The 23019-nt window shown below is 39.6% G+C and overlaps 2 protein-coding genes across 7 annotated transcripts; both read left to right on the top strand.

The window, feature by feature from the left end:
* The first annotated feature begins 101 nt into the window (after positions 1 to 101).
* On the top strand, positions 102 to 1781 carry LOC133842885 (transmembrane protein 18). Its single transcript, XM_062276176.1, has 4 exons — positions 102 to 384; positions 439 to 556; positions 618 to 766; positions 847 to 1781. Exons 1-4 carry the CDS (start codon positions 325 to 327, stop codon positions 988 to 990), a joined length of 471 nt encoding a protein of 156 aa, XP_062132160.1. The 5' UTR covers positions 102 to 324; the 3' UTR covers positions 991 to 1781.
* On the top strand, positions 1756 to 22767 carry LOC133842878 (dystrobrevin beta). 6 transcript variants are annotated; one of them, XR_009894452.1, is made up of 10 exons: positions 1756 to 1896; positions 16930 to 17276; positions 17380 to 17465; positions 17530 to 18326; positions 18395 to 19034; positions 19796 to 19906; positions 20371 to 20421; positions 20732 to 21180; positions 21616 to 21659; positions 22001 to 22023. XR_009894452.1 is itself a non-coding variant. In XM_062276162.1 (10 exons), exons 2-10 carry the CDS (start codon positions 16939 to 16941, stop codon positions 22064 to 22066), a joined length of 2451 nt encoding a protein of 816 aa, XP_062132146.1. In that variant the 5' UTR covers positions 1767 to 1896; positions 16932 to 16938; the 3' UTR covers positions 22067 to 22767. The 6 variants fall into 6 exon arrangements, 5 of the variants coding, with proteins under 5 accessions (XP_062132148.1, XP_062132149.1, XP_062132150.1 ...); XM_062276162.1 differs by having other exon boundaries at positions 1767 to 1896; positions 16932 to 17276; positions 20732 to 21049; positions 22001 to 22767; XM_062276164.1 differs by lacking the exons at positions 20371 to 20421; positions 20732 to 21180 and having other exon boundaries at positions 22001 to 22767.
* Positions 22768 to 23019: the final 252 nt, after the last annotated feature.

Below are 23019 nucleotides of genomic sequence, written 5' to 3'. Positions count from 1 at the left end.
ATGTGCTTCATAATTAAAATTAAATAAATTATTAACATTAATAATATTAATAGTAACTAATAAAGAATATATTCGATTAATGCTGCAATGAATAAGAATCCGGACTTCAATTCAATCGAATATATATCGTAAAATTAGTAGTGCTATCTCTAAGAATACGCGTCCGTCAAAAACAAACAACAAACAGAAATATACTCTCGAGCAAGCAATATATCCGAATGAATACAATTTTTTTCGTTGTAAATGTAAAACAATACCACAATTGTCAAATACTGTTTGTCTATACTTCCTGCTAATTTTCTACAAAAGTAAAGAGATCGTAAAATGCATCCAGGGCAAATCGAAGTCAACGAAATCACCGGCTATTGGACATTTCTGTTGAGCGTAAGTACGGCTATTGGAGTTAAACAGAGTTTTAAGTCATTTTTAAATTTTCAGATCGACTGGAAAGATCCCTGGCTTATAGCATTGATATTGCTACATGTGTTGACAACAAGCACAGCTTTGTTAACCCGCAACAACACAAACTTTCAAGTATTTCTCTTTCTTGTGCTATGTAAGTAGTTTGTTAATAATTCCAAAAGTTTTTTACTTATATACTCATGCTTTTATTTCAGTGTCCATAGTATATTTTTCAGAGAGCATCAACGAGTATGCGGCTGAGAATTGGAAAACATTCTCGAAGCAGCAATACTTTGATGACAACGGTTTGTTTATCTCTACCGTCTTCTCCATACCAATATTACTGAACTGCATGCTTTTGATTGTGAGTACTGAACCAACCAAATTGGGATACGTGTCTCTTCTTGCTGCCACATAATTCATGCATTTACTTATTGAACACAGGGCACTTGGTTGTACAACGCAACACAGATGATGGCCACGTTGAAGACGGCTCAGCTCAAGGAGCGGGCGCGAAGGGAGCGCAACGCTAATAATAGTACAGCTGGCACGCCCACATGCCCGGATAAGCCTTTAAAATCAGACTAATCGGAATACGTTACATGTTCACTCAATTAATTATTGAAGCCATTATCGGAAGTCAGGTGTATTTGCAATGCTTTTTTTTGTTTATATGTGTTGCGCCCTTAATTGTAATGATAATAAAGCAGTCAGGGTAGTGAGTAAAAAGTTAGATTAATTCGTTTGTTTGATTGGATTTGAAAGACCAAGTAAACGACTATTTAGTATATTATATGTTTTATTTGACAGTTGGTAATATACTAAGAGTATGTGTATTCTAATTTGCTGGATCATTTTAGTGCTTTCGCCGAACTGGTCACACTGACTAGTCGGTGGTTGAAAGTAGTCAAGTGCAGCAGCAGCGGGCGACGTTTTTTTACCGCTGCGTAAACAAAATTTTTTGTTGATAAGAAAGATATTCTTTACATCGAATAAGCAAGTTAAACGCGCATTGTGTATTAAAGAAGTTAGTAAACTGTAGGTATTAATTAACTTACATTTGTGAACCCAGCTTACGACGCTGTTCCGTGCGTGAGTGTGAGTGCGTGTGCTTATGTGTGTGTGCGTCTCGGTCTCGGGCTGCGAAACCAAGTCGAGAAGATAGCCCGAAAAAACAGAAACAGCAACAGAAGTTGTATCTGTCTGTCAACGTATTTTATACGATTAAAAGTAAACGCAATTGCAAAGGGCGCACACATAAAATAAAAAACCGCTTAAGCCGTGAAATATAGATTGAAATTTATCAAACAAAACGGCAGGTGAAAAACATACAAAAAAAAAAACACTCAACCATAAGTACGCAAGGAAAGAAGAAGCAGTAGCAATAACCCCAACTTTTAAGCAAAGGGCAAACAGCGAGCCACAAAAAATCTGTCGCAGGGCCAAAAAAAAGTGACGCATCACAAGCCGATTACAACAAATATATACGCAAAGGTAAACAACAATTTAAATTGCAAAACTCTAGTTGGATTTGAATGAATTTATGTATTTTGTGTTGGATTGATTGGTTCATTCATAAAAAGTCGCAACTCGCGATTTGCGACTTAGCAGCTGGCAGATGCCTTGGCCCCCTCTTCACCACTTTGCTTTAGAGAACCGTTTTTCAAAAATGGTGTTAAAAAAATAGAAATTTGTCGTAACCTAAAGAGTGGTTTCAGAATTCAAATTTTCCAAACTTCTCAATCTTAATTTGATCAGTAGATTCCGTGGCTTCCCTCCCATGTCCTTCTTCTTCAGCCTGAAAGCTGCAACTAAGCTTTAGCACTTTGGCGAATGGAAAAACAATAACAAGCCAATTTATGAACTTAGCCCGTTGAAGTCATTGAAATGCCAAAAGCAAAGCAAAGCAAACCAAACCAAAGCAAAAAAAATAAATAAATAAATACGTTTGTATGTGTGTATATAAAAAACAATCAAAATAACTCGGTGACATCATTTTGACTAATCGCCAATTTTAGCATTTGAAAAACGGCGGCTGCTGCTGCTGCTGCTCATTGCTGAGACCAAGCGCTGGGATGATGATGAGGCAATACCAACAGAACATAGGTGATAGGTTGGGGGTGGGAACGATGGGAAGTGTGTGGGGGGAAATCGGGAATCATTCTGGGCAATACGCCCGCTAATAGACAGACACGACCAAGCAGCAGGTGCCCAGAATCAGAGCCAGAGTTAAGCCGAGACGAGACGAGACGAGCCGAACAAAAGCCGAGCTTTTAACGAAGCGAACCGAGTGCTTGTTTTTGTTGTTGCACCTAGGTCGATCATGAAACTCGTGCGCTCATTTACGTGTGTCTGTGCGACCAGTTGATAATGGGAAATTTCACTTTCAATGCTGCTGCTCAGAAATGATTTGCATTTTCTAATACGCTGCGGCGCAAAGGCGTTTGACACCTTTGTTGCTCAATTTGTAGCATTCGTAACATTTAAATGCGATACACACTTTGTGGATGATGTGTGCGTAGGGTGTTAGATAGTGGAAGCTATCACAATGTGGACCATATGTTTACGCCCTGTTGTGGGCCATATGGCGAACATTTCTTGTGATTTCCCTCATGGATGTTAAGCTGCATCACCTGGCAAATAATGCGGCGCATTTATTTATTAAAATTATACTATTTATTTCTCATCGCTCACTTGACTGCGGATCAGATTTGTGCAGCGTTTTAAATCTGGCTTTAATCTGTAGGCAAAGTGCGCTAAAAATAAACATACATCGCAATAGGGGAGCTCAGTGCGAGTGGGAGGGGGAGAGTGAGCTTTACGCTCCACTAGCTGGCAATCTCGTTAAGCCGGCAGTAATGGAATCGGGAACGGTCTTCAGTACATACGCCATACATGATTGAGTCTCGGCAATGGGCCATGTACACCTTTCTCCCTCTCTCTCTCTCTCTCGCTCTCCCCTCAGTCTTCCCATGCAATTTATCAAAAGCAGATTTAGAGAAAGAGGCGGAGGCGATGGAGGCGCACGTTGAATGCGATTACGGCATAAACGATTAATTTTATTGCATTTTGCCTTGTTGTGTATAAACTAATTAAAGCAATTTCCAATTGTGGCTCGTTAAAGCTTGGACGACAGAGACACCTATCGGCAGAGAAACGCAGGCAACGTCACCACACTCTTCTTGGCCACAGTCGCCGCCAAGTTAAGAGCCCAACAAGCCATCAACACAAAAGCGACTTCAAAGCAATTGTTGAATTGCCCTCGCGCCTCCAAAAAGGGTTAATTGTGTGACCCGTCACCCTCTTTTTTGCTAGCTCCCACAATTGCTCGTTCTGTCTCTCTCTCTCTCGCCCTCTCTTTCTGTGTGTGTTGGTGGCGTTGTGGCGGCTTCTTTTGGACGCTTTTCATGAGATTTTCAATTTTTCACCGCACAAATATATTCTTTGTCTTTCGTCTCACTGACTTTTTGTGTGTAACAATTCATTTGTGCAAGAATGTTTATGTGGCTTTTGTTGTTATTGCTGCTGCTGCTGCTGTTACTGTTGTTGTTGTCGTTGTTGGCGTAGTTGGTGGGTGCGCTCCCAATTACCAAGTGGTTCGTCCGTCCATCTCTCTTTCTCTGTGCGTGCTCCACTCTGGTCTTGTTCTTGTTTTTCTATGTCACGCCTCATTTAGCTTTCCACAACGTTTCCTGCCCTCAACAACAACGTGTCGCATGAAATATGTGGAGCATGTTCTTTACTTTTACTTGCCTCTTTGCCAGATTTCAAAATGCACAATTTTCCAGCTGGCACAGAATTAGTTGAAGGTACCAAAGTATGGTTACGTTTCCGTCCGCACGCCGTCCGTCTTCCGTCTTCCGTCCTCCTCTTCAATTTTTTTTCTCAGTTCTTCAGTGGCTCTGTATCTGTAAACTAGATCAAAAGACTTTATTGCGGTCACCGACATTCTAGATTTCGTTCTATTTTGTATCAACTTCAATTAGTCTCAAAATGCTGACAACTCGTTGGGTGCAAACAGACAACATAAATGTTGCAGCAGATGCAGTCATAGATAGCGAGTGGAAACATAGTTAAAAAATGTGCATTACCAAAAAAAATGTTGAAGTATTTATGAAGCACATAGATCACATAAAAGCGTCCGAGAGCTAAGCAATTTAGCATATATCAAAAAGCACATTATTCAGTCCAAAAGTTATTCAAAGGTCTAAGTAGAAATTGTAGCTGAATTGTATTCAAACTTAAAATCATCTTTGAAATCTTTGAATACAATCTCAAATATCTCTATCAATATCTCTATGTAGAAATTGTAGCTGAATTGTATTTAAATTTAAAATCATCTTTGAAATCTATGAATACAATCTCAAATCATATTCTTTAAAGCACCTTATTGACTCAATAGCTGCGTAAGCTCTTTAAACAATAACCTAGATAGCTCTTGAACTCAACTGTAGAATCATATGAAAACAACTCATTTAGCAATGTTTAACATCTGGTTTATGGAACATGAAAGTAACCCATTTAATGAGCTGATTACAATAAATACAAATGTTTGCACAGATGTTATTACAAATTTGCATCTTCCATAAATCGATTGTCTTATAAACAATGCATAAAGATCGCAAAATGTGTAAACATTGAAACTATATCAAGCAATTAATGGTTTTCCGGTTTCGATTTGTACGAAAATCAGTTTTCTCGATGATTGTTTGCAGTCAACCAAACAGACAGAGAGACAGGTGTACTCTATAGTTATGCAGCCTTCTCATTTAATTGGTATCGATTGCTTTGGCATTCTCGACAAATACTCTTGACATGGTCAATAATGTCACAAACAGATATATAACTACTTATTGTTCGTTGTCACAGTTTGCATTCTAAATCTCATTATGAATTTATGTAAATGACATAAAAAAACGAGAGAAACTGAGCGGCTGGGCGACTTTTTAATACATTTTTATGCTCGACTATAAAATACCTTGGTTTATTTTCAAAGAATGTAAAAGCATTACAAATGTTTCTGGAAAAGTTTTAAAATTTATATGTTTTTACTTGAAATAAAATAAAGACAGAGAAAGTTTTTAAATTAATAATATGTTTTAATCATATTCAAGTTGAGCTTATTAAATAAATTCCTAGAGAAAGACCAAATTGCTTAAATAATTATTTAAATAAAATTGCTTTGTGCTTCCTTTATGAGCGAAGAAACAGTATTCTGTAGGGAAAATAGCACAAGACTATCCAAAATTCTAAAGATTATCTAAATAATATTATTTTAAGTTTTATAGAAATTATCAGAATTACATACATATCGATATCATTATAAATTTAATAGTGTATATTTATTATTCAAATTTTCGAAAATTTCATAATTGAACGCTGAAAACTTATTGAAATTATAGAATAATTCTAGATTAGACTTGCTTAATCATATATGTATGTAGATGTGACAAAGATTCTCAATTCAAGAACACCGTATAAGGTCATATATAAGAATATCACTTTCAACCTTTTACTATAACCTAATTTATCTCTTTCATTTTATTTCATTTATTTCTTTCATTGTCAATGCGACGTGTCGATTGACAAAGTGATGGGACTCTCTGCTAGGTTGTTTGCCCTTTCACTGAGCATTGGTAATAAAATGTGCTGGAACTTTGCTTTGGCAATCGTCTATATTTTCAACTTTGCTTGACATTTTTCCCGCATTGATTGCCTCAGGCTGTCTCTTATTCTCTCTCTCTATTCTCTATTCATTCTCTCTCTCTATCCCTCTCTTTGTCTGCTGCATGTCGCAACCTCTTCGACTGCGTTTACAGCTCCCTGTGACTCGCCTTCTGGGCTGTCAGTTTACCTCGTTATAGCGCATTTGATTGACACGCCTTTGATTGCCAAAGTCGTAGCTGGAATCGTATGTTGAAAATTTGCTTCAACTCTTGTATCTAATGTCGGTGAGCATTATGCAATTTCTGCTCAGAGTCTAAGTATCTTATCGTTGGCTGCACAGATCGTTATCAACTTGTTTCCACTGATAATCGCTTTTATGGCTTGGCACTCGGTTTCGCTCGGTCGCAAGCAAATGCGAGAATCTTGCGTAGAGAGCAAATGGGTAGCTCTTTGGCTTTGCGGAATGATAATGAATCGTTAAATAAGAAAAGCTGCCCACGCTGCGGGCAAAAATGTAAAAATATTTGTCTTCCATGTCGTAAGCCACTTGGGACCCGAAAAACCGCCAACAGCCAGCACCGACCACTTGGCAGTCGTCATAGTTCTTGCCACATTGTGTGTGTGTGTGTGTGTGTGTGTGTGTGTGCGTGGGCAGATGATGCTGCTGCATTGAGGGAATGGGAATGCAGTTTCCAACTTCAAATAAATACATCGAGTATATAAATGTAGAGAGAGAGTGAGAAGTAGTTTGTGTATTTATAGTGCTCAGCGTCTGCCGCAAGTTATTTGCTCCACAAAATTCAAAACAAAAAGTTTGAATGGCATAGCTGAGTGCGCACGACTTTGAAACACCCGCTAAGCAATATTAGTTATAACACCCTTTTACTCACTCGATACGAAGTCTTAAAACACATATTTATGTAGTTCCCTTTTTTTGTTCCCCCGCCAAGAGCCAATAGCAATTTTTCAGTTGGCTTTTAGAGTATTGATGTAAAATGCTTTTGCATGTTTGCCATCCGTTTCTGTTTTGCAACTTGTTTAAACAATTAGCTGTTCGGTTCACAAATCTCTGAACTTTGTTTCTATATACATTTATGCGATATATGGCACCAGATCTATAAACATCCGAGCTCCGAGGCTATGACATACAAAGTTAATGCCCAATACGCTTTCCATTAAAAATACTTTTTAAATATTTCGAGAAATAATTTCATAGTTGTCACGAAATAATCTTGGGTATTTTTATGAGGCGTTTAATTTGAAAATAAATCATTATGAAAGTATAAGCAAATGCTTTTGAGCCGTCATAAGATTAATATTATATCATATTTTGTTGTCTACTTTCTATGTGTGTTGACTCATCAGATTGTTGCTGCCTTATCGAGAGATGCTTGACGTTATCATAACCTTACATAGTTTCAGGTTTTAAAGATGCGAACAGAGCGAGAACGCGAGAGAAGAGAGAAGAGATGTCATTAAAAACTTTGAGTTTTGTGTTGTTTTCCCTAAATCGCACGTACTGCTCATCATCATTGTATATTAATAACAAAAATAGGCGTGACTGGGTCCAAATCTAACAATAATAATATTGTTTTGCTAAATGTTCGAAAGCCAAATAATTATTCAACTGGGCTAATTTTAAATGCTGATCAATAGAAAAGCCCCCCAGAGGCTTTTCGATGCTTACAGCTTTATTTGTTAATTTATTAGTTTTGTTGTGCGATAATTTGAGAAGTTGTCACGCCTTTTGGGCCTGTTTATACTATATGTTTAATAAGTGCAATGCCAAGTACGGATATTATTTGCTCTGGACTACGTCATTTGTTTGGCATTTTCGAGTGCATTCATTTACCGAGTTGAGTACTGTACTGTGTGTATTTGCATAGCAGTGTGCATATATTTTTGTAACCTGAACTCACCTTAAAGCAGTCTGTATGGAATGCTAGATGTTAATTTCAATGTGGGCGTACCACGAGCCATTTTACAACAGCAGGTGTTGGGCTTGAACTCATATCTCATTGACGGCGACACGTTAACGAGAATCAATCAATCGTCAAAATGGAATAACTGAAATTTGAGAAAAACGCAAAGCAATAGCGGTATTCCCATCGCATTATAAACAGATTCATTTTCATAGAGATTCCATTGCAAAAAAAAACAAATAATTCAATAAGTGTTTAAGATTGCAAGAATTCCCTAGACAATTTGACAAAATTGTGATTTGTCTGCGGAAAGAAAACAAAGTTTTATTCCCTTAGGTTATAAACATATCAATTTCTATTTAGATTTTTCCAAACTCTGAGAAATATTTATAATACGGCAAATAATTTAACTACAATAATTCAAGAAGAAGATATTTTCCTTGGATACAAATTATGATTTCAATATATTTATTTATTTTTTAATTTTGTTGAATATTTATAATTATTGATTTTACTTACGATGTTTGTTTTTCCAATTGTCTGTTGAACAAATAAATTTCAATTTTCTATTAAATATTTCATGAAATTTAAATAGTAAAATTCTCAAGTTAATTTCCTTAAAACTTTTCTAAAATTATGAATAGTTTTCTTAAATGGAATAGAATTTGTAGGAAAGTTTTAAAAGTATTTTAAGTTATCAAATTTGTATATCAATTCAAATTGTCTTTGATATTTATGTTTAGAAATTCCATGAGATTTTCAGAGTTTTATGTAAATTTCCCTCATGATTTTCAGCTTTTTCCAGTTGCATTTCTGCGAGTGTAGCGTTGTTTCTCAAATGGTATGCAGCTGATTTATGTATGCGCTGTACTGCGGCTGAATTCCTGACACTGTCAAGTGGCGTTTCGCCTAGAAATACTTTTATGTTGCGCCTTTAAAGCGGTCGCTGCACTTCAGCAAGCGACACTCTGTGTTAATCCTTGGGCTGTCGCCTAACGGTAACGCTGCTTTGTGGCCGTCGCTCGTCGCTCGTCCTGCCTGACGGAATGTGCATTTTCCATTATCCGCACTGTAGAGTTTACTTGAGTAGCACGAACTAAACCCCAGTCCAGAACCCAAACTCAAACCTCGACTCAAAGCCAAGTCAACTGTCCGTCTGACGATGTTCCCATTTCTGTGCATAATTACACTGCTCCCAGTCCCGTTCTCAGTTTCTCGCTGCCTTTCTTATTTTCTTTCCCTCACTCTTTCTCTCTCTCTCTCTTCCTATTTATCCCTTTGGTAAGCAAGCACTTGCTATGTGTTGACGGAGGACGATGACGTGCTTTGGCATCTCTAACTGGCACAGAACTTCCTGGCCTTCTTTTGCTTCTGCTTCTCCTTCTCCTGCTCCTTCTCACTTTAGTCCATTCTTCGGCTTGTGTTTAGTTTTTCTTTTGTCAGTGTGTGTGGGTGTGTGTGTGTTGTGCTAGCAAGTTTGGCTGTTGTTGCTCATGAACTAATTTTATAGTGGTTTTCCATAATTAAGTATTCGAGGTGTTCTCAACTCTCACACTACCAATCAATTAGGACACGTTTAAACATGACTAATGGAGCTGAATTTCAATTCCAGAGCCCAAGTCATTCTCTCTCTCTCTCTCTGCCTCACTTTTCAATTAGCTCGTTGGATGTATTAGAGTATGTGTGTGTGTGTGTGCATGTGGCAATTGCAGTTGCACATTTCTGATTGCTGATGAAAAGCGATTTTCTCTGCAGCTTTTCCGACTTTCTTTGCGTTTCCACAATTTACCGTCGGCCCGACATGAGAGAAAAACAAAAGGTTATTGCACGGCCTGGCAATTTTCGATTATCATTCTTGCTTGACATGCAATGCTGATGATTGTTGTGTTGCTGTTGTTGTTGTGCTTTGTAGCTGCTGCTGTTGCTAATACCTGTACTTATGCGTTGCTCTGTGGGGTATGATAAAGTATGATTAGCTGGCATTTAATTTAATTTAAATATTATTCACTAAATGCATTTATGGGCGCAGTTTTGATTTATACAAGGCAGCAACTTATATTTATTAGTGAATAACATGATTGTGACTGACTTGCAGATACTCTGTAGTCGTCACTGAATTACAGTCTTAAATTTTAATGTATATATTATTGTGAGTTGCCAAAAACTACGAGTTTAATGAATAAAAGAGCAGGCGAAATGTTTTTTTAAAGAGGCATTATAATAGCATATTAAGATAATAAATTGAAGATAATAAAATCCAATATTCAAATAAAGATTTTCCTTTCTTCATTTGTTACTTATTCAATTTTGAAATGGTATTCAAATATGTACACCTTTTTGAGTTGAAAATCCAACTGAACTTTGTATTATATATTGATTATTTATGATAAACTTTAAATGTATTAAAAAGTAATAACATTTTATAACTATTATGTGAAGTTAATTTTAAAAAAAGGTTTAAAAAGAGAGTTGAGTCGAATTAGGAAAGAAGCTTATCAAACTTTCTTTAAGAGAATATGTTTTGAACATAAGAATGCAACGTTTAGCTTTTGTGTTTAGCATATAAACTTAAATACTAACTAGTTTCTATAATACAAAACTAAATAATGTTTTTAAATCTGCATGTACTGAGCCTCTATTGTATCCCAATTGCCTTTCTCTATAGAGAAACAGAATAGTGTATGCTTCTCCTCAGCTTGAATAAGGGAATAACCTCTACACGAACCAGAGTACTGCATGCGATGGCTCTTAAAGCAAATTAGCTTTAAAATATATATATATATATATGAATGTATATATATATATTTTAAACTTGGTATACTCCCAGTTGAGCAGCAGTCTTTGTCTGGCGATGTTTTCGCCCCCCTTAGTTTTTTCCTTACGTTTGCTGTGGTCGCATTTTTCATTTCCCAATGGGGAAAGGTGAATTAACACGAAATAAACGGAACGTTTTCTCTCCACAGTCGACGACTACCAGGTAGGAATTCCGAATTATGTGCCAGTTATCATCATCGTTGTGTTCGTCTGTTCACCATCGTCGTCGTCTATTTGTTGTGCCTTTGATTTGCCGTGCACGCTAGCTTCAGGGCAGGGGAAAGGGTGGCGAAAGTTGGGCTTAGAGGAAGTTGGTTATGGACGGAATTGGTTAGGATTCACACAGGAATCGTGCCTTGGCGCTGCAAAAGCGGCTGCAACTTTTCTTTTTTTGCGTTGAGGCCAAAAACTTTGGAAATCTTTTGATGCAGGTGCCCAACAAGTCAGAGTTCCAACCACAGTTGTTGTTGTTGTTGTTGTTGGTGTTGTTGGTGCTTTTGGTGTTGCTCCAATCCTTGCGCTTTTCCCAGGTTGCTTGTTTGTTGTTGCTGCGCTTAAGGACGCTTTCAGCCAGCCATTTTTCATTTTTTTTACCCCATGCGGTTGCAATTTTTTTTCGTAAATTGTGCGAAGAACTGAGCTTAAAGTAGCCAAAGTGCCGTTCACCTGGGAATGCCGAAGAGGCAACCTTTAACAATTCCCACAGCGAATCAATTTGAATTCCTTACGCACACACTCTCACAGATAACACACATGACTTTCATTTAATCAGCGACCTATTTGCGCATTGCCTTGGCTCATTATCATCTTGGGCAAAGTTCCTTGCATATCCGCTCGTCACCTTTGACCTTATTTCTTTAGGGGGGGAGGATGACTCGTAATGAGGTTAAACATGCACTTGGCATTTTATGATGAGCAAAGTTCCACATTTTGTTTGATCAAAGTTGTCAGAGTGAGAGAGCGAAAAGTGTCGGAGGCGACACTCGCTGAAACTTCTCGTATTGGAAAAGTTTTCCCACCGCTACCTGAATATACATGTTGGTAGTAATCATGTAAATAGTGCTACTAAATCCATTTACATATTTACTTTGCTATTTATATTTATTACTCGCACTATTCACACATTTGATGCCGTGTTAACAATGGCGATATAAATACCACCAACTCAATTTGAATGCAATTTTACAATCCTCGTCAGCTGCCGCTGCTGTTGGAGATAAGCGCACACTTATCCTTATTTCAATCCCTAGCCGAATGGCAAACGGAATTTAATTTTATATGGAGCTGCGCTTTCGAGCTTTTCTCTGTTTGTCTTCTTTTTGTTTTTTTTTTTTGCTTTTGTTGTTGCGGTTTTCACCAAATCTCGGGACTGACACAAATGCTAAAGTGAGCGGAGAGCAAACAAGCGGTCAGCCTTGTGGGGAGGCCAAAACCAAACCAAACCAAAACCAAAATGCCAGCCAACTACTATCAGACCGAACAGCGAGAGCAGCAAGCACAGTGGTTGAAAGAAGCTGACGGCAAAGTTAAATGGCCAAACTTCTTAGATTACTCTCTGGTGGAGCATTTCTTTTTGCCAATTGCGTTTTGTGAGCCATTCGCAAACGTTTTTACTGCCTGTTTACGCGCATTTGTAATACATAATTGCACGACTTTTGACGGGAAATAAGCTGCTTATTATTAAAACGTATAAATATATGCAGCTGCTTTAATTAAAGCACAATTCCCAATGGGGTTGTTATACCCGGCATTTCATTTAAAAAAAGGTGTGCTTGATTAGCATTGATTAAGTAAAGTTAACATTCCTAAATAAGATGATTTAATTGAATTGAACTAAAACATATAATAAAGCATATTTGTGTTTACTTTAACATTTAATTAAAATTCAATTACCAGGTAAATTGAAATGCTTCAGTCAAGAACTTACAACTGCAACTGTCATTATATTCATTTTCGCATCGCTTTGAAATGTTTTTTGCTACACTTAACATTTGTGTTATCGTCAGCAATATAAATTATGATTTGCCTGCAAGCTTTTGTTTTTATGCACTGCATAAATCAATATGTGCCACTGTCTGAGGTGGCCACTTGAAACGCACAGCAGCACACTCATATACTCATACACACACACTTACACATTCGCTGCACACACGGGACACAAGAGCAGCAGGATGTCGTCGCTCTGGGCGACTCTTGAAGCCGCCTCCCAAAATCGCCCTCCAATTGCTGCTGCCTGCTGCCGGCACTGCGCAATGCGTCTTGCACAGGAGCAGCTGCCATCGTGGTCATACTCGCTAACGTTGCCCAGCTTCATCCTCATCGTTGTCGACGTTGCCAAACTCGAAATAATTCAGCCAGGTTTCGTTGCATACTTTTGTGCGCAAATGTTTACACAGCTCGTAGCTCTCGTCCTTCATTCATTTTTCGGGCTCCAAGATGCAGCCAGCACACGCTGCAGTTGTATTGGTGTGTGATTATTGCACATGTGTGTGTGTGTGTGTGTGTGTGTGTGTGTACAATACATCTGTATGTGTATTATGATATGTTGTTTAGCTGGCCTGGCCCACATCTGTCCTCGCCATATGTCTGTGCATATTTATCCGAGTCTGCTGTATGTGTCCTTACAAATGTATGTATGTACGTCGAACTGTCCATGCTCCATTTCAATTCAGGGTCCATCATCAGTAGTTGCTTATGAGTCATCTCGGCGAGGCGTCATCCTGCTCGTCGTCAACTCAGTTGAACGATGTCATTTGGGGTTTCGCTGTTTTCGAAATTGAATTCCACTTTGGACATGCACTGAACGTTGATTGGCTGTTATCCTGTCCTGTGTTTGAGTTCTGTGACAGGACGCTGTCCTGTCTTGTTCGAGTCCTGTCCTCTGATAACTTCTCTGCTGGGCGCGGCCGTCGTTGTCAACTCGTTTTCTCTGTGTGTGTCTGCGCTTCGCTCTGCGTCAGCAAATATGAGAAGTAAAGCAGCATTTAAATGAAGAATCCTGTTTAAATGTCCTCATCCCCGTCTCCCTTGCTGCTTCTTTATGTCCTCTGGCTGTACGTTATTTCCGTTGCCTTCTGTCAACTATGCTTTTACTGTGCCGCGCTGTCTGCCCTGTGCCTCGTGTCCCATGCCCCGTGCTCCGTGCCCCGGGCTCCCCCTAAAATGCGTCATCACGTGCCGTCCTCATCTACAGCAAATTTGACACTGATGCCAAGGCAGACACTGGGCCCAGGCTCTTCAAAAACGAAGAAGAAAACACGCTCCATACTCATGGAAATTCTAAAGAATCCATTGTTGTGTTGTGTAAGCAGCAGTGTAATTGAGCTTGCTTACTTCATATTACACATTGAAACTTGGGGAAATAACTCTGAAAAGTTGTATATATGCAAAAAAAATATCAGCTTAAGAGGGTAGTTCTTGAATGGAAGTATACTATATATGAATATACTTTCATTGTGAGAATAATACAAACAGAATTCTATGAATCGGATCGAAAGTGAGTCACAAGCGCTAGATAAAATGCGAAGTATTCGACGTATATAGCGCCTAAACCGGTTCAAAATTGATTCATAAATAAATCACGCAATATTTCTGAGTCATGTTTCGAACGAATTTCAAATATTTACATATATTAATTTATGTACATCACAATGTTTTATTAATAGATTGCAAAGTAAGAACACAAAAAATTACGGTGATAATATTTTGTATTCATTGTAATTATTGCAGCGAACTTTTGTGTTCAATTATGTATAACACAAAAGTTTATTATTAGAAATGTATTCCCGGTGGGACGAACAGAAGAGACAACAAAGATAATATTTAAATTAGCAGTGACAGCGCTTTACATCTAAAGCTCCTCCCACACAAGCTTCTCTGTCTCTTTCTTTGCTTAATTGTTGTAAGACACATTGGTCAAAGTTAACTTTGTAATATACGCTTATATATATTTGAGTGATATCATTAACTACAATATAAATAGTAGCATATATATATTATTGAATATTTTGACTCGCAGAAGTTATGCATTGCGTATACGTAATAAACTTATTCAGCTGCAAGACTAGTTGCAAACCAAGCTGAAAAGTTCTCCCAAACTGTTGCTCGTTTTGTATAATTTTTGCACCACTGTGCAAGCGGTTAAAACGTTGGCCTGACGCTCTGCAAAGATGAGTTATGTTCACACACTCATTCAGCAGGATAATATCCTGTGTCTGTCCGTCCGCAACCCGTCCTGATGTGTGAATCACAAATAATGCAAAAAGACAACATAATAAATGGCCGACACTTTTGGTGACACTGCCAATGGGCCTCGGGACGCCTTTGGGGACACAATTCCACCGCTGCCAACTGCTGCTACATCTACAGCTGGAGAGCAAACAGAGATTTGGAATTGGAAACGAGCCGAGTCGACAAAAGCTGCCAGAGCAGCGGCTCCTTACGGATCCGCTTCGATTAATTGGTTCTTCAAAGCGGATTACAAATGATTTAAATGATTTTAAAACTTTGGCGGGTTAATAAAATGGCAAACGGAAGGCACGAGCAATGTGGATGGCCAAAGGCAGCAGCAGCAGATTGCTCTTTTGGCTCTGCCACAGGGAGATTGCCTCGGTCTCGGCCTCGGTCGGGATCAGGCGTGTGTGTGGTTGTGTCGCCAGCCAGTCGACAGACGACAGACGATGCTCTGTCTCGTGACAATGGAATATGTAATAAAAAAAATGCGGCATTGTGTTGAGCACGGGGAAGTCGACAGTCGACTGTCGACACACAAGCGGAAGTGCGCGTAGGAGTCGAAGGAGGTTGGTGGCGTATTCCCTCTAGAAGTGCTGACAATCCGTTGGAGGAAACTGTTGGATTGGTTTGCCAGTCTCTTTCTCTCTGGGTCTCTCTTTGCGATGCTCCTTTTGCCAATCGCTGTCGCCTTGTTGCGGCTGATGTTTATGGCACAAAGCTGATGATGTTGTCGGCGATGTCCTCGTTGTGTGCCGTCGCCTGATGACCCAGTTAGCTCTGGGATTGCGGCTGCTCGTGGCAAAGCCCGACGGAGTGTGAGAGTGGGAGAGAAGAGCAACATAAGCGTTATTATTTATGCGTTAATTAAATATTCCGTATACACATGTTTATAAGCACCCACAACATGTTTACAGCAAGAGCGCGCAAGCCATTGGAAAGAGGTGGCAGAGAGAGAATGAGATAGAGAGCGCGAGCAGAAAGAGACAGCGCTCGCATTAAGCTATAAAGGAGGCCATCTTTAAGCCCCATAAAATACACGAGACACACCCGTAAATTGAAGACAACCGGCGAAAGTTCATAAAATATTTCAATTTATGATAGTTCTCAAGCATGAGATTATGATATTTACGCCAACTTTTATGCACATATTAAGACTAACGAAAACGTTGAGCCAAATTACATATCTAATCATGTGCTGGACTTTACTACGAAAGAGTATCTCAGAGTCGCAATAACTAATCTTTAATTACTTCTTAGAAGAACAACATTTGGACTAAGCAAAGTCAAGTATGTCTTGACATAAGCTGATAAGCTGCACCTGAGTTAAATATAAAGGTTGCTCATTCTATTTCTGAAAGTCCTTAGAAATGTAGTTGCTCATAATAGAGATTTTGACCGACTTAATGTACGTTTATTAACTCCAAGCATGTCACCTTTAACAAATAACAAAGTTGCAGTCGAGTGTGCTCAACTATATATATAAATAGAAACTATACCAAATTGTCAACCTACGCAATTAGACCAAAGCTTTTGAATAACTTCATCTGATCCCAAACAAATATGCCATAGTTGGGATCACAATTCCACAATTGCTGAAAGAAGATATATACAGTTTAAGGTATCAATCTCATCTATCCCAACTTTATATGTTAATAATCTCAATTCAAATGCGGTCATCACACAAGATATATTTAGAATAATTGTTGTGAAATTCAATGCGCAAATAAAGGGTCTCATGGAGTAGAGTAAATGAGGCAAACGAGGTCGTTATCACACAGTCTGTTGCATCTTTGAGATGTGCAATCCAACTGATTAACAGTTGTTTGTGAATTGGGGGCGTGTAAATGGTTGCTGATTTGACTCTCTCTCGCTTTTGTTTGGCTTATTGCAGAGTTGAAACATGATGGAGCTGGAGCCACGCGTGGCCATACTGCAGGACTTGCGGCTACAGACATTCGATTCGATACGTTTCGCATCCTATCGCACTGCCTCCAAGTTGCGCTACATACAGAAGTCCACGAATTTGCATTTGGTGGACATTTGGAATGTGATTGAAGCATTTCGCGAGAATGGCCTGAACACGCTTGAGCCACAGAGCGAGGTGAGCGTCGCGCGGCTGGAGACACTCGTCTCCTCGTTGTATCACAATCTGAACAAGCGACTGCCAACGGCACAGCAAGTGCCCGTGGACTCCAAGGCGGGTCTCTTGCTCAACTGGCTGCTGGCCGCATACACAAGGTGAGTGTTAAGCTTTATACTACTTAAGACACTACAAGTTTGTTATTAAATGATCTTTTGCAGCATTCTTAATAGTATTACTAATCATTTCTATCAATTGCAGTGACAACTCGGGTAAAATTCGTGTGTTTTCCATTAAAGTGGCCCTGGCTACCATGTGCTCTGGCAAGCTGGTGGATAAGCTCAGATGTAAGTGTAGTGATTACTTTAAACAGACAACTTTAAACTAATTTAAACCCCTTTCTTTTTGCAGATATCTTTTCACAGATTTCCGATGGCGCTGGCCAATTGGTGGCCTGGAAGTTGAGCGAGTTTCTGCGCGAAGTGCTAGCATTGCCCGCTGCTGTTTATGAATCACCCACATTCCATTACAAGGAGGGACTGGAGGAGGAGATCTTTCCGGCGGAGAATAAGGTCACAGTGAACGATTTCATGGCAACACTTATGTCTGAACCGGGACCATCGTGTCTCGTTTGGCTGCCGTTGCTGCATCGGTTGGCCACCGTTGAGACTATTGTGCATCCGACGATCTGTTCTGTTTGCCATAAGGAAAACTTCACTGGATTTCGTTATCGTTGTCAGCGGTGTCACGCCTACCAGTTGTGCCAGGAGTGCTTTTGGCATGGCAAGACATCGCTGAACCACCAAAACGATCACGAGGTCAAGGAGTACTCGAGCTACAAGTCGCCCAGCAAACAGATTGGTCACTCCTTGCGCAAGAGCTTCCGATGCGTGCCCGAGAAGACGACGCAAGTGTTGCCACGATTCCCCGACCAGCCCGAAAAGACCCTCAATCTATCGCACATTGTGCCACCATCGCCATTGCCATCGCACAACGGTTTCTCCGATCCGGCGTTGGGGCATTTGCATGGACCCGGCCCGGGACCGGGGCATGGCGGCATCTTTGATCGTTCCAGCACGCTGGATTCGCGGGCCACTGGACGCAGCCTGGACACAACAATGTCGCGTGTGGCCGCCGCCTCGGCCAACGATGAGGAGCATCGTCTAATTGCCCGCTATGCAGCGCGCTTGGCGCAGGAGAATCGCGCAGTAAGTACTTGAATATAACTAGAAATGATTCTCAATAATATCATGTTATTCTCTCCTGTTTATTGCAGCCCTCCAACATGCCGAATGCGGAGAGCATCACGCCCATTGGCACAGACAATTCGCGTGCGCAACGCGAACTCATCGCCCAGCTGGAGTCAAAGAACAAGGAGATTATGCGTGAGATTGCGCGCCTGCGTCGCCAGCAGGAGACTGAGCAAATGGCGCCCGAGAATCCGGCGCTCATCAACGAGCTGCGCGCGCTCCGCCAGCGCAAGGGCGAACTCGAGGGTCATCTGGGTGCGCTGCAGGATTCGCGGCGACAGCTCATGGAGCAGCTGGAGGGCCTAATGCGTATGCTCAAGAATCAACAGACTGCCTCGCCACGCTCGACGCCCAATTCCAGTCCTCGCTCAGGCAAATCGCCACCCATGCCCGGCGGCGGTGGCTCAGCAGCGGCCAATGCAGCTGCAGCTGGCGCCGGTGTGTTGGGCACATCGCCGATGAGTGCGCTGCATGCCCAGCAGCTGCAGCAAATGCAACAGCATCCGATGCTGCGCTCGACACAGCAACAACTGCTGCAGGCTCAGCAGTCGCAACAAGCAGCGGCGGGCATGCCCGGCCATGCTCCATTCAGCCAGAGTCAACTGGAGCAGCTCAATCAGATTAGCAGCGATATGCGCAGCGCCTTTGCCGCCAATGGCAGTGCAAGTGAGTATCCGAAAGCAGGATGAGATTAACCAACATCTTAACTGGGAGACGAGGGCAATGCGATCATGTTGAGTTTTGTTTAGGTTTGATTGTTAGGCTTATCCAAATCAACTTGTCTAATATGTAACGTATATTCTCCACTCTATTTGATAAATTACAACAAATACAAAATACGTATTAACCAATAATACACTTGAACACCACCGCTCTCCACTGAACGCCACCGCAACTCTCACACACGCCACTAAGCCACTGATCCACCACTTCACACACTTCACTTGGGAGGTGCACGCGTGTCACAAGCGAGAGTTTAACACAGGAAGAGCAACGTAATTTGAAATTCAATTTAAATAAACTTAAAAGCAAAATTGGTTGATTCAAAATTAACAGTGTTTATAAAATGTAAACTTTCGATTGACTGCCCAAAAGGAATATCGCAATAGAATCAACATTGATTTATGATATTCAGTGTTTACTAACAAATAGATCTTTACTTTTGAGTATTGTAAACTGATCAGACAATCTGTAACACGCTAAAGCGATCTTATTGAATGGTTAAATTTCATTCGAAATTATCTCCTAAAATCAAGGATAATCATTGCTTATATTGTTAATATTAGTGTTGAGCGAACGTTTTGATTGATTGGCTGTATTCAAAATTGGTTTGATTCGGGACACGACTGCACTTCTCTGTGGAGTGTAAACTCCTCAGTTCACCGTAAAACAAATCTCTCGCTTTATATGTATATGGCTTCACACAGCCCCACCGCCACTTATGGGCAGTGCTAATCCAAATGCCGATGCGGAGCTGAATGAAGCAGCCGACAACATAACATCGGCGATATCGACGATGGTCAGCGATTTGAATGCAGGTAAATCGCCGGGATTATCGCACATCAACAAACTGCCACAATCAATCAGTCAATCAATCGAATCAAACTATTACTCACCCGCTCGCTCTCTATAATTTTTTTTTTCATTCTGAATCTCTGCTGAATCCTCTGCTCTGCTGTTTGCTCCTCCTGAACCAGATGCTTTTTATATAAAAAATATTAAATATATAATATAAATATACAAATATTGGAATATTGCACTTGCTGACTGCACACTGAGGCTTCTAGAGCTGATAGTTATGTTATGGCACCCAAAGTAGTTGAAAACACCGCTTCTAGAGCTGCTAGAACGCACCAGCAATTGAAACCCGCTGATCACCACTTGATCATACCCTTAAATGGAATGTTCTCTATATGCTTAACATATCTCTCTCTCTCTATCTCTGTGTTCTGTGTGTGCTTTCTTTTTGCGTGTGTGTCTTGGCCTTGTGTGTGTTTTACAGGACAAGGAACAACAAACTCCTTGGCACAGGCGCGTTTCATACTGCCGTTGGGTAAGTCATCGCCGACTCCGATTCCAACAACGATCTCTCGACCTCTACTGCGAATCCAAACCAGATTTGTCCCCCCTCCCAAGTGGCGCTCTCGTTGTCTTTTATTTGACTTGTTTTTCGTTTTTTTTGACTTTGTTTTTTGTGATTTTAGATTATTTCCCAAATAGACGGCATAAGAAAAAATGCTGCAAATGTTGAGTTGATGTTCAGTTTGTGTCGTTGTCGTTGCTTATAATTTTCATCCTTTGTTTGTATGCACCACCTGATCATCCAACGCAACCACCAAAACCACCCCATGCTCTCTCGTAAGAGTATCGTCACATTGAGGGCGGCGAGTCCCCAACATCGTCTGCTGGCTCTGCCTCTGACTGCAATTGCCAGGTGTACGAGCAAAGCTTTTGCGCTGGCGAGGATTACGAGTGCCAGGGCGCCGTTGCTGCTCCTGCTGATCCCCTTAACGATGTCGATGTTTGTAATGATGATGAGCTGTTGTCGCCCGTGCATTTCGACTACAATTTTGGCCAGAGCGATGAGCAGTCTCAGGTGAATCGTATACTCGGCTATCGTCATCATCCCGAGCTCTTCATTGACGACGATCAGGCCGGATTTCCGGCACTGCACGAGATCGGTGAGACAATCGATGAACTGCAGTTGATAATGCACGCTTACATTATGAAATATAGTCTCAATATCTGAATATATGCGTCATACATAAAAATGTAATCCAGTTTGTAGGTTTTACACACACACATCGTTCAGGTAAAATATATCAAGTTTACCAATTTATTACAATATTATATTGCCTCTAGATCGAATCATCTCTCAATCGTAGTCTCGTTGCGATCTCATCTCCTTGGCTCTCTCCCGAAAATTTGATATGTTTTGAAAACTGATGATTAGTTAATTCAACTATATCTATTCAATCGGCGAATATCGACTCCATTATCTCTATTTTTCGCTCTCTCTCTATTCTCTGTCCACTCTCCAAGCATACTCAGAGATACATTACCATTCAAATAAATCTATCTAGATAATAAGGTATCTTGTATCTACTATAAATGTAACTGTATCTGCGAGTATTTAGACTGTTTATCACGTTGGTTGCTCGTTTTAAAAGTCAAAAAGGATTAGCATTTGATTAACGATTCGAGTGTGTTTAAGTACTGATGTTTGTGCACCTTGATACAATTTCAGATTTCGACGAATCTCAATCATATAATCCCGAATGGAATGAAAAGGTAACGGATTTCCCCATGAAATCCTAATTGATGTTGATTGATATAATTATCTATTGCTATCGTTGTTGTTGTTCTTGTTGTTCTTTTTTTGTATTTTCCTTTTGATTTTCTATTTTACACATGCACTCAAACAAATATCTATATAGCTTGTGTAGTTATTTTTGGAAGAGTTGAACTTCAACGTATCTCTACATAATATAATAATCAAATAAATACTTTTTCGTTTTCACTCTTGAATATTGCATGCCACAGTATAGAGTTTTGGGTATTCCCACTATATTAGACATATCTAATCATTCTCTATACAATTGTATTAATTTGAATGTGATTCTATTTTACAGGCAAATGCGAATAGCCAGTGGCAGGAGCAGTTTGCACAATGGAGTCTTAATTCACAAAAGAACTAAATCATCTGGTGTGGACCTACGATTATTGGGGTTTATCGGGCGGGAGCAGCCCGCTTAGCTTTTTATTATACTTAAATCTTATGTTGATCTAGAGCAATTTATTTATTGACTACTTTAGTCCTATATACACACACACACTATCTCTTAAACATTTTAATTTATTTCACTTTGCGGTGTATATGTTAGCGGGCATTATAAACAGAAAAAAAGTTAATGAAGATGAAGAAAAGAAACCTACTTATAATCATTATATACGTACACTTAATTATATTGTATGACAGACAAAGGAAATCTGTACGATGGAAAGACTTGCATTTGAAGTCGCAAATCTCCGAGAATCTCTCGTATCCATTTTTTAAGTTAAGCTCCATGAATCGCAATTTGCTATTCGATTTTTAAAACGCGCTTTATTGCACGAGGAAGTTGTGCAACTATTTATTACATATTTAACAAAAAAAAAAAATGAAAATCAAACACATAATACAAAATACTATATATAGACAACATTTATGTACTTAAAACTAGCAACTTGTTGAAATACCTAAAAATCAAATTCTAAATGCTGATTCCTGTCATTTTCCCTCCCAGAACAGCAGCAGAACAATAAATAATAAACAACACTTTGATATACGATATAAATCTAGATTCAACTGAGAATTACTAAAACAAAAAAAAAAAAACAAAAAATAATAATAAAACAATACGAGTATGCAATCTTTAGCCAGGAACTATGCGGAGTTAATATAACATAACTAGAAAAACTTTCCAAAGTGTACACAATATTTTTGGGAATCGTGAATTTTATGTTAGACGCTGAGTTTAATTTTTAGTATTTGTATTTACATCAAGTTTTTAGACGTTATACGACATCCAGGAACCCAATGTTAAAACTCAACTTGAACAGTGTCATGTCGATACTATTTATATTATTATTATCGATTTAAAATATGCAT

Source organism: Drosophila sulfurigaster, chromosome 3 (genome assembly GCF_023558435.1).
Source record: "Drosophila sulfurigaster albostrigata strain 15112-1811.04 chromosome 3, ASM2355843v2, whole genome shotgun sequence".
Lineage (NCBI taxonomy): Eukaryota > Metazoa > Arthropoda > Insecta > Diptera > Drosophilidae > Drosophila > Drosophila sulfurigaster.
This window is presented reverse-complemented; position numbering and strand designations above follow the sequence as displayed.

Bases quoted from the DNA above. Each gene is read 5' to 3' on its own strand.
- LOC133842885 (XM_062276176.1), top strand. From the start codon at position 325: ATGCATCCAGGGCAAATCGAAGTCAACGAAATCACCGGCTATTGGACA. The intron at 557-617 runs GTAAGTAGTTTG...CTTTTATTTCAG, and splicing joins ATTTCTCTTTCTTGTGCTAT to TGTCCATAGTATATTTTTCA. The intron at 767-846 runs GTGAGTACTGAA...TATTGAACACAG, and splicing joins TGAACTGCATGCTTTTGATT to GGCACTTGGTTGTACAACGC.
- LOC133842878 (XM_062276162.1), top strand. From the start codon at position 16,939: ATGATGGAGCTGGAGCCACGCGTGGCCATACTGCAGGACTTGCGGCTA. The intron at 17,466-17,529 runs GTAAGTGTAGTG...TTCTTTTTGCAG, and splicing joins GCTGGTGGATAAGCTCAGAT to ATATCTTTTCACAGATTTCC. The intron at 19,907-20,370 runs GTAAATCGCCGG...TGTGTTTTACAG, and splicing joins GGTCAGCGATTTGAATGCAG to GACAAGGAACAACAAACTCC.